Below are 15,077 nucleotides of genomic sequence, written 5' to 3' on the forward strand. Positions count from 1 at the left end.
TGGAGGGCAGCAGAACACCTCAGTCAGCAGAGCTCAGTCCAGACACATGGCTGGTTTAAAAGTGTATAAATAATGTATTTATTTACTACAAATTAACTCAAACTCATAGCAAAGAATGGCATGGAGTATGTTCAGTGGAATCAGTAGTGTCAGGGTCCGTGTATTTTTCGGCCATTTGAATTTGAATTTTATATTTGATAAATGAAATTGGGAAACGGTCTGTTTTCAATGTATGGATGTGTGGTGATTTGACTGGTGCACTGCAAACTTAAGGCTGTCTAAAAAAACGCGAAACATTGATGCAGCTGCCATCAGAGGGAGAGACACACTCACACTCAGGCAGTGGCCAACACCCAGCCTTTTATAGGGCACAATGAGAACACTGGCCAGGTGCTCCCAATGCACCTGATTGCCACCTCAAATTACTAAATTTACAGGACCTGTGGGAAGACAAAGACAGATAGGGGAATAGGCCTGGCTATTTATGAAATTATTATGAAAAAATGTTTGAATTCTTTGTGAAATGGGTTAGGGTTAAGTTATTTATTTTTGAAAATCTTTTGAAATAACAAACAAATTGTAGGAAAGGGGGAAAAAAAGGGATATTTACTTACTTGCAATGAAAAAAGGTAGGATATTCACATCTCCACCCAATATATAATCCCAAAAATAATCAAGTGAAAAAGAAGGGAATGTCCGCACACAATAAACTGGTCTCCCGTCTTTATTTATTTAGCCAAAAATAATGAACAGCGGTTCGCCCGTGTAAGGCTTCATCAGGTCGAATCTGATGAAGCCTTACACGGGCGAAACGTTGTTCATTATTTTTTAGTGAAATAAATGTTTACTTGCGATACATAACAATGGGTCCCTGTTTACTTTGGGAAACAATTCTACACACTGACTTGGTTGATGCACCGCCAATCCTTAAGATGAAAGAGAAAATAGCCTATTTATATCCACATTAAAGGCATCAAGTGATGAATCATATTCAATACCAATATTCCAGAGAGCAGGACAATGTGCTTCACGTTTTAATGAAACTGAAACTACACTGCAAGAAAGTTTCAATGAACTGCAACAAAGTTATGCAAAAACTGTCAGAGCAAAGAAGATGGGTGAAGGCAAGGATTGATTGATTGAATGCTTTATTAAAAGTTGCAACCAGTACAGCAAGTACAATTATGCAAGAATTGCTAAAATATGATAACACAAAAAGACAAATCAAGACAAACATACCAGACATACAATACAATAAATCGTCATCAATACCAGGATTAATAAAAGTTATACTGTATCCAGAAAACACTCTCTGGTAACAAGCTAAAGCTAGAAGACTAATAATCTAGGTCCTGTTGTGACACACACTGGCTTATTGGCAGAGAACCATCATCAGAGAAGATGGGGGAAATGATGTCATCATTTTAGCCACATTAAAAATGTGTTTTTAAATTTATTACAATTATTATTATTACAGCTGATTACACTTGAAAGCATTACAGTGTATTGACGTAATCATTACAACCATTACACCAACATTAATTTATTTCTCTGACACCCCCTAGAAACAGCTTGAGCACCCCAAAGGGTGCCTTCAACCCACTTTTGTAATCCCTGAATTATAGGTAATTCTGTGTAATAATTATTGTTAAGGCATTATGAATATTTAAGAGTGTTTATAACTATAATTACACTGTATTATGATTAGATTATAAGGCATTAAGTAGGCCTGAGTCTTATAATGCAAAATAAGCATGGGTTTGAACCAATGACAGTAGATCTATATACAGACCATAATAGAAGCGTTTTGTAAATCAGTGGAGATTAAAGGAGATTAAAGATTAACTTTATGTACAAACATGTCATTTATTGGTGGTTTTGTTGACCTTGGCGTAGAGGTCGTTTGAAGAACGAGATTTAACGGTAGAGTAGGTCACCGTATCATCATCATCATCATCATCACCATCATCATCATCATGTGTCTTGGCTCCTCCCACTGCAGCCCTCGTCTGATTGGTGTGGACGACAGACACGTAGATCACACTGTCATCAGGGTCGATCTGATTGGCCGACGGTCCAGGGTGGCTCGCTATTGTTGTGCTCTGATTGGTTGAGGTCAGGGGAATGTCATTGGTGGGAGTGTTCTTCCTCTTGACAACGAAGCAGATCACCAATGCTGTTGCCATGACTACAACCACCACTAGCACAACAAACACCACGGCGATGGTGACATCACTATTGTTCAGGTGTGATGCTGTGGAGAGGAGAGGAGGGTCACTCACTTTTTACACTTTGACACAAAACTGAGCTGATATTTTCATACATTAAATTAACCAGACTTTTCTTTGTAGAAGCATTATGTTAAAATTGACCCTGTATTACATCAGAACTGACTCCAGACAACTGTATTGTGGTTCACTTATGTGGAGACTTTTTTTTTAACCCTTTTTCTCCCCAATTTAGTCGTTATGCCAATTGATTCCTCCCCACACACATAGAGACACACGGCGGACAATTGAGACAGCGCCCTCACTCGAGGTCCGTTAGAACAATGTCAATGCAATCCCTATGAGAGGCATCGTAAAATACCGTAATTTCACTGGTTGAATACTGAGGCTGTAGCGATTTTCTTTGTTTGATTTGTCTTTTTTAATGTGGCATTGATACCTACCATCTCAATATACAACCCACAATATACTATAATATACTCAATCAGTGTGTCAAAAGTTCTAGCATCTGAAATATAAAGTTTAAGTGGCCGCATGGTATATACGTCACGGACGCATCCCATGAGGTTTTCAATACCCAGATACGTTTGTTTCTCTCATGTAACATTTTTATAGGCTATTTATTTTTGGACAATTATCCAAAAAGCATCTTGCAAGACTATTTGTATATTAATATTAAACTGAAGAATTCACTAAGTAGTTGAAAATGTCGGGATATGTCACTCCATTCCCCCAGCTTACATTCAAGTTAATACAACGGTAAACCCACACGTTTTAATTTTTCATTTACAGTCGGAGCTCCGCGGTAGGAAGAAAATTAATATAAGCCTATCAGATGTTCAAAATATAGACATGAACAAAGTCAATCGGGATTGGGATGAGAATTACCCTCTTCAAAGTCGGGACTCGGCGCTCGTAAAGACAGTGATGTCACTGAAATGCGACTACTTGTCTTTCTGCCGTCTCCCCTCTGCTGTGTTAACATTATGGGTAACCCATTCAAGTGGCAAATTAAATGTGAAACACATCAAGATATGTTGATAAAGACACTCTATACATTTGGAAACATATTTTTATTCAACTCCATATCGTCTCCAGTTCATGTAGGATCATTTTAAAAGCAGGTTAACTCTCATATCCTCTCATAGGGATTGCATTGACAGCTGCAGTACATTGTTCTAACGGACCTCGAGTGGGTGCGCTGTCTCAATTGTGGGCGTGAATTTTGTAGTCCGCCGTGTGTCTCTATTTGTGTGTGTTGTGACTGCTGTTGTATCCTACTGGCTCATCTGCCAGTGAGGAGCCCCCACCAGGAGGACGTAGAGCCTCCGTCCTACTACACCAGCCCGCGGGAGTACACTCATAGTGACAAATATCACCCTCCCCGCCCGGCTTCCCTACCCCGACCAGAGGCCAATTGTGTTCTGTTCCTATATAGACGCTCAACAAAGCCAAATGCACCAGAGTGGATTTGAACCCCCACCCTCCGCGGTGCTGGGCAGACTTTACCACTATGCCCCCCGAGCACCTTATGTGTAGTCAGTTATAATGCAGGGTCATTAGTAATATAATATGGGTCAGTTGTAGTGTCAACTCCTCTCCTACCTGGTGGAGGGTTGGTTGTTTGTGTTGTCTTCAAGTCTCCTGGGAAGTCAATGAATGTCTGCACTTTGTCTCCAAAAGTCACCTGACATCTGACCATCATCAGGTTGTTGTTGATGGTCAGAGTGGTAGAACAGCCAGACTGAACAGTTTTTTCTATCAGGGTACCATCCTCCTTCAGCCAGCTCAACGTAGCACAGCTTTTATCATGTTCAAACAGAGAGCATGTTAATGTCTGTTCTGTCCCACTGTTTTCTCTGGTGATGTTCAGTACAGACAGATAAATATGTTGTTCATCTGTTGTTGAATTCACTAATCGTCGACAGGTATAACGACCAGCATCTTCAGCGGTGATGTCTTTAACAGTCAGAGAGCAGTTAGACTCCAAAATGTTGTTTGCGTTGGATGGCTTACCAGCAGCAACAACAATGACGTCAGGAGACTGTGTAGGTTTTTCTTTGTAAAGCCACGGAGTTAATATACAGCCAGGAGTATCATCAGGTAACGAATTGTTACATCTCAGATTGGCAGTATCTCCAGGTCTTCTGTAGAAGACAACAGGGTCCTGTAGGTGAGTTTTGTCGACTCCAAGCAGCAGAATGAAAAACAACTGAATCCATTTGATCCCAGACATTCTGATCTGAACTGTCTGTCTGTCTGTCTGTCTGTCTGTCTGTCTGTCTGTCTGTCTGTCTGTCTGTCTGTCTGTCTGTCTGTCTGTCTGTCTGTCTGTCTGTCTGTCTGTCTATTTGTGCGGTCTCTGTCTGTCTGTCTCAGTGTGTGTCAGTGAGGCTGACTGGAAACCAACGTTTTCGACCAGATACAGGTCTTCTTCCTGAAACGAGCAGTGTGTCCTCTTTCTTTCTTCCCTAAAAGTCTTCTGCACAGTGGTCAGCACCTCACCAATATTGGTGTGCGTCCTTTTGTGCTTGTTGGTTTGTCAGTTCCTCATTAATTAACATGTCATTATGCAGAGAGTTTCCTGTGAAAACATTCAGTTTACATGGAGAATAGACTTTAATGCCTCTGTATTTACAGACTCTAAGCCTGCAGAGCACATATCTGTGTGTTTATTGTTTATAGGCTCCATATGGTCTTTGTAATATATAGACTTCATATGGCCCAACCTTACATATTCAGAATGGTAAATGTATAGGCTATAGATCCTTTATCCAAAGTGCTTTAAAATGTGCATTACATTCACATTCATCATTCACACACAGACAGCAGAGGACACCATGCAAGACACCAACCTGCTCATCAGGAGCAGTTAGAGGTTCAGTGTCTTGCTCAAGGACAGCTGGGAATTAAACCTTCCATTTCCCAAGCGGCCGCTCTACCTTCTGAGACTCTGCCACTCTAATACTATGTTTACACAATTTCATTATTCCATTTCATTTCACCTTCTTCTAAAGTCATTTAGAAGGAGAAATTAGCCATGGTGTACAGCAGCAAATTTTGAAATCCAGAGATGCTAAACCATCTAGACCCAGTCAACCAAAAGTGTACATACTTTATATATTGATTAATATATTTATGATAATGATCAATAGATACGAACTAACAAAGTTGACTGTTTAACGTGATACAAAAGAACTAACAGGTTAACACTCATGGTGTAACGTGTATGAGATAGAGGTGTTATAACCACCACTTAAAAACACTTCAGACCCACATGTCTGACACTGAGAAACTGCTGCTGTGTGTTGTTAACAGTACGTCTGTTCCTCATTATTGTAATGTTTCGCGTACTGAGCTGGAATCGAACGCCGGTCTCCAGCTTGGCAGACCGGCAGGTAACAAGCAATGCCTTGAGAGAGAGAGCTAGCCCCTTTGGAAGAGCAAGTTACGGCCAGGCCTTTCGTGGGTCGCTACACTATGGTGGAACACTGACATTTATTTCATTTATTCCTCATTAACAACGTGTCCCTGTGTGTGTGTGTGTGTGTGTGTGTGTGTGTGTGTGTGTGTGTGTGTGTGTGTGTGTGTGTGTGTGTGTGTGTGTGTGTGTGTGTGTGTGTGTGTGTGTGTGTGTGTGTGTAAACAAGTGATTGTGGTTGTAGAAGTCCTCTTGGGTCAGGGTGGGATGTGTCAGTGACCACGTGGTGCCACCAGTAACACACATCTTCAGTTGTACCATGACCTCATCGGGTCCTAAACAGTCCTGTTAGTATCGTCTCAGTCTATTCTGTCTGTTCTTTGGAGTTCAATACGTCTTGTTAAAAGTAGACTTACAGTATCAGGAGGGAAAAACAAAACCACATAGCCAAGACCACTGGTTCTCAACCTGGGGTCCGGGGACCACCAGGGTCCAAATGGACGCTTACGGGCCCCTAACTCTGAGAGTGTACAAATGGAACCAAATGGACTTGTAAGGGAGTTAAATAAATTCAGAGGATTTTAAAGTGTAGCTCAGTGTCCCAGAGATTTAAAAAAAGGTATCAAATGAGAAAGGTTGACAATTCCTGTGTCTCAATTCAGAGGGTGCACCCTACAAAGTGCGGTGCCTATTAATCCAGTACCTGGCCTGTAGACCTGTTTGCAATTTGGTGTTGGGGGAATTTCTCACTTGAACTGAGTCAGTGGGTCCCTAGACATGACAAATCACAGAGGTGCTTGTCCGCCATAGTGCCACGAAGGGCGCAATGGCCAAATCAAATATGGCCGCCATCGGCTATGATGAAAATCCAACGTTTTTGTTTTTGAGTGTATATACACATATAATGCCTCCATTTCGACTAATTTGGGTGTGTGGAATTCATTTCTGATATTGTTATGACCATTTTGGGTGATTTTGACCTTGAAAGGACATAGTCAATGTCATTTTGCTATTCCGATATAAGGATAATTCCTTTTAACAGGACGTTCATGAAAGTCCTTGCGGGCTTGTTTCCAATGAGGGCCTGTGAGCAATTAGGGGTTAAGAGTCTTGCTCAGGGACAAATTTAATTTCATCGACACATATGCTGGCGTGGCCTGGAATCGTACCTGGGGCAACCAGGGTCTCTGGCTCCCTAGGCGGGCTCACTAACCACTCAGCTATGGCCGCCCCGAAGACCTTGGCCATAACCCGGCCATTGTTCGGGGTAAAAACAGGTGCAATAAGTCTAATCCAACTAATTCTGACATTTATTTAATATAACAATTATAAACATCTCCCTTTAACTTTTATTTTAATTGAGAGTTGAAATTAGCAAATAAAAGCGATATACAAATACAATCTTAACAACAAATTCAAATAACAATTTCACTCAAAGTGCAGCATACGGTATGTGTGCTGAGTGATTCTGAGTGATTTGATCATGTTAGTAACATGGTCAGTCATGTTAGTATAATCATGTTAGTATCATGTTAGTATCGTGGTCAGTATCATGTTAGTATCGTGGTCAGTATCATGTCGATATCATGTTAGCATCCGGGTCAATATCATGGTGAGTATAATGGTCAGTATCATGTTATAGTATCATGGTCAGTAACAAGTCAGTATCATGTGGCATGGCATTGCATGTGGCATGGCATGGCATGGCATTGCATGGCATTTGGCATGGCATGTGCAATGGCATGGCATTTGGTATGGCATGTGGCATGGCATGTGGTATAGCATGGCATTTGGCATGGCAAGGCATGTGAAATAGCATGGCAAGTGGCATGGCATGCCCTGGCAAGTGTCATGTTAGTATCATGTCAGTATCATTTTAGTATAATGTGAGTATCATGGTAAGTATCATGTTTGTATGATGTTATCATGGTCAGTATCATGTTTGTATCATGTTATCATGGTCAGTATCATGTTTGTATCATGTTATCATGGTCAGTATCATGTTAGTATCATGGTCAGTACTCAGTATCATGTTAGTGTCATGTTAGTATCAAGGTATTAGCCTGGCATTGCCAGATTAATATCACTGCGTAGATATTAGTCTGGAATGTCTGTGTGGAACTTGCATTTCCGAGGGCATATTAAAAAGGGGTGATGCTTATGTTCCCTCAGCCTTATGTTCCCTCAGCCCTATGTTCCCTCTTCCTTAAAACAAATCAAATAAAACATAATGTCACATGTAACATACATCTGACCCACCATAATCAAAAGGATGACGCAAAAAAGCTTACAGCTTGTTTCCATTGCGGTCCCTTCCATAATGTGTTGGCGAGGTCACCTGTTGGGGTCCTCTGAAAGGGGGTGCAATGATGCGCCTCGCCAGTCCGGATATTACGTTTGTGACGTCGACCCACCATTCACTGTACGCATTAGGCAATTTTAATATAGGATAGGCCACGTCCGATTTTATTTAATTTCGTTGGCTATCCCTTGGCCTTATGACCTTATGGCCTAAATGTGTAGAATAAATAAAAAGTTTCAACATTTTTGTCAACTAAAACTTGCGTTGGAGCCTGCGAAAATGTGTGATTCCAAATGCATAAAGATAACTGATCGTAGGGTGAAAAATCATTACGAGGTGGATACAGGCATGACATTTGGCACACATGTAAACTGTAAACTCAACATCATGTGTGTGCATGTCTGTGTGTAGGGGACTCAGGGAAACTGTCAGAACCTTCCCTAAAACATCCGGGACAACGCTCCATACGTCCCAGACTTCCAAACTGTGGAACAAACTCGCCCCTTTGCAGTTAGAACTACAGACTCACTCCCAATGTTACACCGTAATCTGAAGACACCTCAGACTCCACTTTAGCCTGTAGCACTTGACCTAGCCTTGACGACCATGCAGTCTTATGCAAAGGTTAAAATGTCATTTCCTATAGTTTGTATATTAGTTTCAATGTACATATAATTTATTTTTTGATATTGTACTGTTTAGACTGATGCTAGGTTCTTGGTTGACCTATGATCCTATTACTGAGGCACTACACTGTCTCTATGCATTTGATGTTATTTCGCTCTGGATTAAGAGCATCTGCTAAATGCCTAAATTGTAAATTGTAGGTCTGTTTTGCAAACCATACAGTATGGTACGGCACAGGCTTATGAAACAGCCTTTTTCACTTTATGGGAGAAGCCTATGACTAAGTTACAGAAGTGGTAAATTGTATCACCAACTTTATGTAACTAATAATAATAATAAGTAGTGAAAGCTCTCTATCTATACGGCAAGACCCCTACGGTCTTTTTTACAAACCAGTATTGTACTGCACATGGCTTATGAAACTATCTAATATTTTGACACTACTTGCCTTTTTTTACGTTATGGGAGGAAACTGATTACAAAAAGATAAAATATGAGAGAAGTGAGCAGTTACAGAAGTGGTTAATTTCATCATCAACTTTATGTTGAAATTTGTGGACCAGTAGATCATATCTCACACAACTGTAAATGGTTCTCTGGCTGTGTGTGTGTGTGTGTGTGTGTGTGTGTGTGTGTGTGTGTGTGTGTGTGTGTGTGTGTGTGTGTGTGTGTGTGTGTGTGTGTGTGTGTGTGTGTGTGTGTGTGTGTGTGTGTGTGTGTGTGTGTGTGTGTGTGTGTGTGTGTGTTATCTTACTTTCTGCATATTATTATTTATTTTACTCTGCATATTATTTATTTTACACTCATCTTCTTGAACATTACTGTTTAGTATTGACTCATGTGTGCCATTTGTGGCTCTTACTAGACTGCCTTGCCTCTCTACCCACTAAGCTACGGCCGCCCCAAAGGACAATTTCATATACTGTACTTCCAGCAACTAAAGGCGTCTAATTTATAAACTGTAAACATAGCAACATCATTTGGTGCAAATGTGTGTGCTTGTCTGCGTGTAGGGGACACAGGGAAACAGTCAGAACCTTCCCTAAAACATCCGGGACAACGCTCCATACGTCCCAGACTTCCAAACTGTGGAACAAACTCGCCCCTTTGCAGTTAGAACTACAGACTCACTCCCAATGTTACTCCGTAATCTGAAGACACCTCAGACTCCACTTTAGCCTGTAGCACTTGACCTAGCCTTGACGACCATGCAGTCTTATGCAAAGGTTAAAATGTAATTTCCTGCAGTTCAAAGTACTTCACAGAGTTCATTATTCTAGATCCCGTCTATCTGAGATATACCCATCCATTACAGATCAATGAGAAAGGTGTCACGCTTCCCCATGCAATCTGAGTCACATGTTTTTTCTTTGTCCCATACTTGTTTTTTTTTCCCCCAATATATTCTGGAGTGATTATTTTGCCATCCTGTCAAAGGTTCTAAGCTTTGAATACAGATAACCCCTCTCATAGCAATATTCGGGGTCTCAAGCGTCCCCCTCCAGACTAATTCTACACAATTGGACATAATAGCCTTTACATCTCTCTCTTTACATCTCTCCTGGCAAGACGACGTATTTTACTGCAATGGAAATCTTCCAAGGCCCCGTCCATCTCTACCTGGCTAAAGGACGTCATGTCTTTTCTCAAGCTGGAAAAAGATTAGTTTTTCTGTTAAGGGCACCCCCGCAAATTCTTTCCATAAGTGGAACCCTTTTATTAACTATTTCAGTTCCTTTTACAAACATTACCTTCTGACTGAATTCCCCCGCCCCGCCCCGCCCCCGCCCCCGCCCCTCCTCTTCCCCGTCTTCCCCCCTCCCCCTCATACCCTGTCTTTTTTATTATAATTTTATTTCTCTTCTTTCCATTAATTATTTCCTTGTATTTTCTCTTATTATTATGTATTTTTTTAAATTGTTATCCTTACCCATTTTGTTCAGTTTTGTTGTGCTTCAATAGTTTTACTAACATTGTAAGTTTAAATCCTCATACCATGCAAATGTTGGATTATTATTACCACTTCTCATGTACACAGAGATAACGGTGAAAAAAGCAAAAAAAAAAGGAAATACAAATGTACCTCTGTAAGTATGTACTTACAATATTCCCTAATAAAAATATTTTTATTTTTATTTCCTATAGTTTGTATAGTTTCAATGTACATCTCATTATTATTTTTTATTGTACTGTGTAGACTGATGCTAGGTTCTTGGTTGAGCTATGATCCTATTACTGAGGCACTACACTTTCTCTATGCATTTGATGTACGTGTTTACCTTGTTTATTGTAAATCGCTCTGGATTAGGAGCATCTGCTAAATGCCTAAATTGTAGGTCTGTTTTGCAATTGCAAACCATACAGTATGGTACCGCACCGGCTTATGAAACAGCTTTTTTCACTTCATGGGAGAAAACTGAAGACAAAAGATAAAAAGAAGAAGTATGACTATGTTACAGAAGTGGTCAATTTTATCACCAACTTCATGTCATCGGTGGACTGGAAACAAAAGTCAGCCTGGGAATATTAATTACAGCGGCCCTCATATTTGTAATTAAAGAAATGATAATGATAAATAGTGAAAGCTCATCTGTCAATCAAATAAATACAAATTCATGCAAAAAAAATTATACAAATTAATACAATAAAATAAATACAAATTAAAGGGCCCCAACATGATAATCTATACGGTCTTTTTTACAAACCAGTATTGAACTGCACATGGCTTATGAAACTATCTCTCATTTTGACACTACTTGCCTTTTTTTTACGTTATGGGAGGAAACTGTTTACAAAAAGATAAAATAAGAGAGAAGTGAGCAGTTACAGAAGTGGTCAATTTCATCATCAACTTTATGTTGAAATGTGTGGACCAGTAGATCATATCTCACACTAGATATGCTGTAAATGGTGCTAAGCAGCAGTAAAAGTGGTTCTGTGTGTGTGTGTGTGTGTGTGTGTGTGTGTGTGTGTGTGTGTGTGTGTGTGTGTGTGTGTGTGTGTGTGTGTGTGTGTGTGTGTGTGTGTGTGTGTGTGTGTGACACCCATGACGCCAGGACAGACAGACGCTGCCTGCAAACTTATAAAGGACTGTTTTATGAGTGGGACGGCGCTTTAGATATCATCTCCATAGCACTAGCACGCAGACTGACACGTGCAATGTTCGAATCCAGGTTGTGTTATTAGCATGTCGGAATAACGGCGTAAACAGCTTAAACAGCATAAACTTCTCATGGTTGTGGGTGGCAACAATTCGGATCCACATCGGGTCGTAAATGATCGGGTTGTCACACACACACACACTACACTTAAACAGGATAAAATCACTGTCCAAAACTTAACTATACACACCGAGGGCATAACCCAAAAGTCTGCATATAGTTTGTCTGCGCACATCGTGGTGTATGGACTAGTACGTGTGGATTTTTTGTGAAAAAAATCTGTTTATAACTTTTTTAGATTTGGCCATGACCGTGTCCCTTGGGCGTGACCTCGTGGTCACCTAGAGCCAGTCATTGTTCAAGGGCAAAGTGACTAAGGGACCGGGGGAAAACATTTGTAAATATAATACAGTGCAATTAATGTTATACAGAAAATAATAAGATGCTGGTTTAAGTGCACAATAATTATACATTAAGCACCAATAAAATAGAAATTACAAAAAATAAGAAAACCTTGTCACATCATACTGACACTTCATATGATCCAACCTTACATATTCAAAATGGTAAAATAAGTGGTGGATTTATACAGCGCCTTTATCCAAAGTGCTTTACAATGTGCATTACATTCACCCATTCAGTCACCCATTCATTCACACACACACACACACACACACACACACACACACACACACACACACACACACACACACACACACACACACACACACACACACACACACACACACACACACACACACACACACACACACACACACACACACACACACACACAGGGCCGCAGGAAGGGTAGTGCGAACGGTGCGGTCGCACAGGGCCCCGCGCTTGGGGGAGCCCCGCAAAAAAAACGAAAAAAAAATGACAAAAAAAAAAAAAATTGTTGACTGTTTAACGTGATAAAAAGGAACTAGCAGGTTGACAGACGTGGGTGTGACGTGCATGAGTTAGAGGTGTTATAACCACCACCTAAAAACACTCCAAACCTCACATGTCTCAGAGACGCTGAGAACTACTACTGTGTGTTGTTAACAATAACTCTGTTCCTCAATATGGTGGATTACTAACTGTACATTTATTTCATTAATTTGTATATCTTATTAATCCCACAGTGTGTGTAGACGTGTAAACAGTCCTGTTAGTATCGTTTAAGTCTATTGTCTGTTCATTTGAGTTCAACACGTCTAGTTAAAAGCAGACTTACAGTATGAGGAGGGGAAAACAAAACCACCTACTGTAGCCAAGACCACTGGTTCTCTACGTGGGGTCCGGGGACCACCAGGGGTCCAAATGGATGCTTAGGGGTCTGTATTTCTGATAGTGTACAAATGGAACCAAATGGACCCGTAAGGGAGTTAAATACTGTAAATACTGTACAGAGGATTTTAAAGTGTAGCTCAGCGTCCCAGAGATTAAAAAAAAAAAAAGGTATCAAATGAGGGTCTTTGGTCTGTTGCATATCAAACTATAGGGTCCTTCAAATGAGAGAGGTTTACAATAACAGGCCTTTCTAGTGAATGACAGCAGGTTCTGCTACTGCTAAAACCTATACATTTACCTGGTCAGCCCTCTATAGATTCAGGACTGGACATGGTCCCTGCTTGGCCAGCCTTCACAAATGGGGCAGCAGCCCTATAGCCCACTGTGTGCTTGTGGAGAGGAGCAAACAATGGAGCACGTCACCATTTTTGTCGGGGAAAGCAAGTCCATCATTTACACCACACCACTGTTACTGGTGAGTTGGTTCAGACACCACAGTATAGCTCCGCTGAGATCGTCATAGATAGGACGATGATCGCTGCTTTAATAATGCTAATTCATGTTCCCTGACACCTACAACAACCTACTTCCATCTGCTCAATGCAGTGTGTGGACAACATTCACTGCTATTAATGTTATAGTAGACACATGAAGACAAAACAAACAAGCAAATAAACTCTCATGTTGCGAGAAGTTAATGTTATATGATATTTATTTTGTTTGATTTTTTTTTAATTTTTTTTACTTCAATTTCTCTACACACATTGAGTGCAACAATTGCAGTAACATTGAAGAGTAATATGCAGTACTGATTCCACCAGTTGTCAGAACTACAGACAGTCACCCAAACCTTTGGGTCAAAAAGAATGATAACTCTAACACCTACAAACTGGAGTGATGGAGCTGTCAAGCCCTGAGAAGAGGTGTAATAAAACTGAAAATACTATTTGCTATGCTGTTTTTTAATGGAAATATATTTGTATTTTTACTTTTGTACAATTTTATATTTTTTGTATTATATTACTCTTTTTGTGATCTGAAATGTTTAGGACTCCAGTACTGTACTGCACTGTGTCAGCTGGTCAGTAAAGGGCAGCAGAACACCTCAGCCTCAGGGGCGGCCATAGCTGAGTGGTTAGTGAGCCCGCCTAGGGAACCAGAGGCCCTGGTTGCCCCAAGTTCGATTCCAGGCTATCCCAGCATATGCGCCGATGATATGAAATTTGTCCCTGAGCAAGACTCTTAACCCCAATTGCTCACAGGTTCTCATTGGAAACAAGACCGCAAGGACTTTCATGAACGACCTGTTAAAAGGAATTATCCTTATCCTTAGCCAGCAGAGCTCAGTCCAGCTTGTTTGTTACAACCTGGCTCATAGGCCATAGCAAAAAGGAGGAAGGCACACGGCTGGTTTCAATGTGTATAAATAATGTATTTATTTACAACAAATTATCTCAAACTCATAATAAAGAATGGCATGGAGTATATTCAGTGGAATCGGTAGTATCAGCAATATATGGATGTATGGTCAATGTAATGCAGGGCGTTGAATGGCGCAAACACCGCTGCCATCAGGGAGAGAGAGAAACTATCTTTGGCCAACACCCAGCTTTTTATAGGGCACAATGAGAACACTGGCCAGGTGCTCCCAATGCACCTGATTGGCACCTCAAATTACTCAGTTTACAGGACCTGTGGGAAGTCAAAGACAGCCAGGGGAATAGGCCTGGCTATTAATGAATTTATTTTGAAAAATGTCGATTTTTTGGTGAAATGTGTTATTTATTTATTTTTGAAAATCTTTGGAAATAACAAACAAAATGTAAGAAAGTGGGGGGGGGGGGGGGGTCAGGAACGGTGCTGGACCCAAAAATAATCAAGTGAAGAAGGAATGTCCGCACACGATAAACTGGTCTCCTGTCTTTATTTATTTAACCAAAAATAATGAACAACGTTTTGCCCGTGTAAGGCTTCATCCGGTCGAATCTGATGAAGCCTTACACGGGCGAAACATTGTTCATTATTTTTGGTTAAATAAATGTTTACTTGCAAGCCATTAT

The 15,077-nt window shown here is 40.6% G+C and overlaps 1 protein-coding gene across 2 annotated transcripts in view; it reads right to left on the minus strand.

Annotated features, from left to right (window-relative positions):
• Positions 1–1,150: 1,150 nt before the first annotated feature.
• The window catches only part of LOC308093012 (uncharacterized protein), a 151,202-nt gene continuing 137,275 nt past the window's right edge, over positions 1,151–15,077 (minus strand). The window contains exons 1-2 of one of the 2 annotated variants that reach the window (XM_080439199.1): positions 3,834–4,493; positions 1,151–2,254 (exon numbers count right to left, since the gene is read on the minus strand). In XM_080439199.1, the coding sequence (XP_080295325.1) occupies positions 1,863–2,254; positions 3,834–4,464 (1,023 nt within the window). In that variant the 5' untranslated portion in view covers positions 4,465–4,493 and the 3' untranslated portion in view covers positions 1,151–1,862. Of the gene's footprint in view, positions 2,255–3,833; positions 4,494–15,077 lie in introns of those variants that run through there. The other variant, XM_080439200.1, reaches the window with a different exon arrangement.

Source organism: Gymnoscopelus braueri (assembly GCF_963280865.1).
Source record: "Gymnoscopelus braueri genome assembly, chromosome: 10".
Classification (NCBI taxonomy): Eukaryota; Metazoa; Chordata; class Actinopteri; order Myctophiformes; family Myctophidae; genus Gymnoscopelus; species Gymnoscopelus braueri.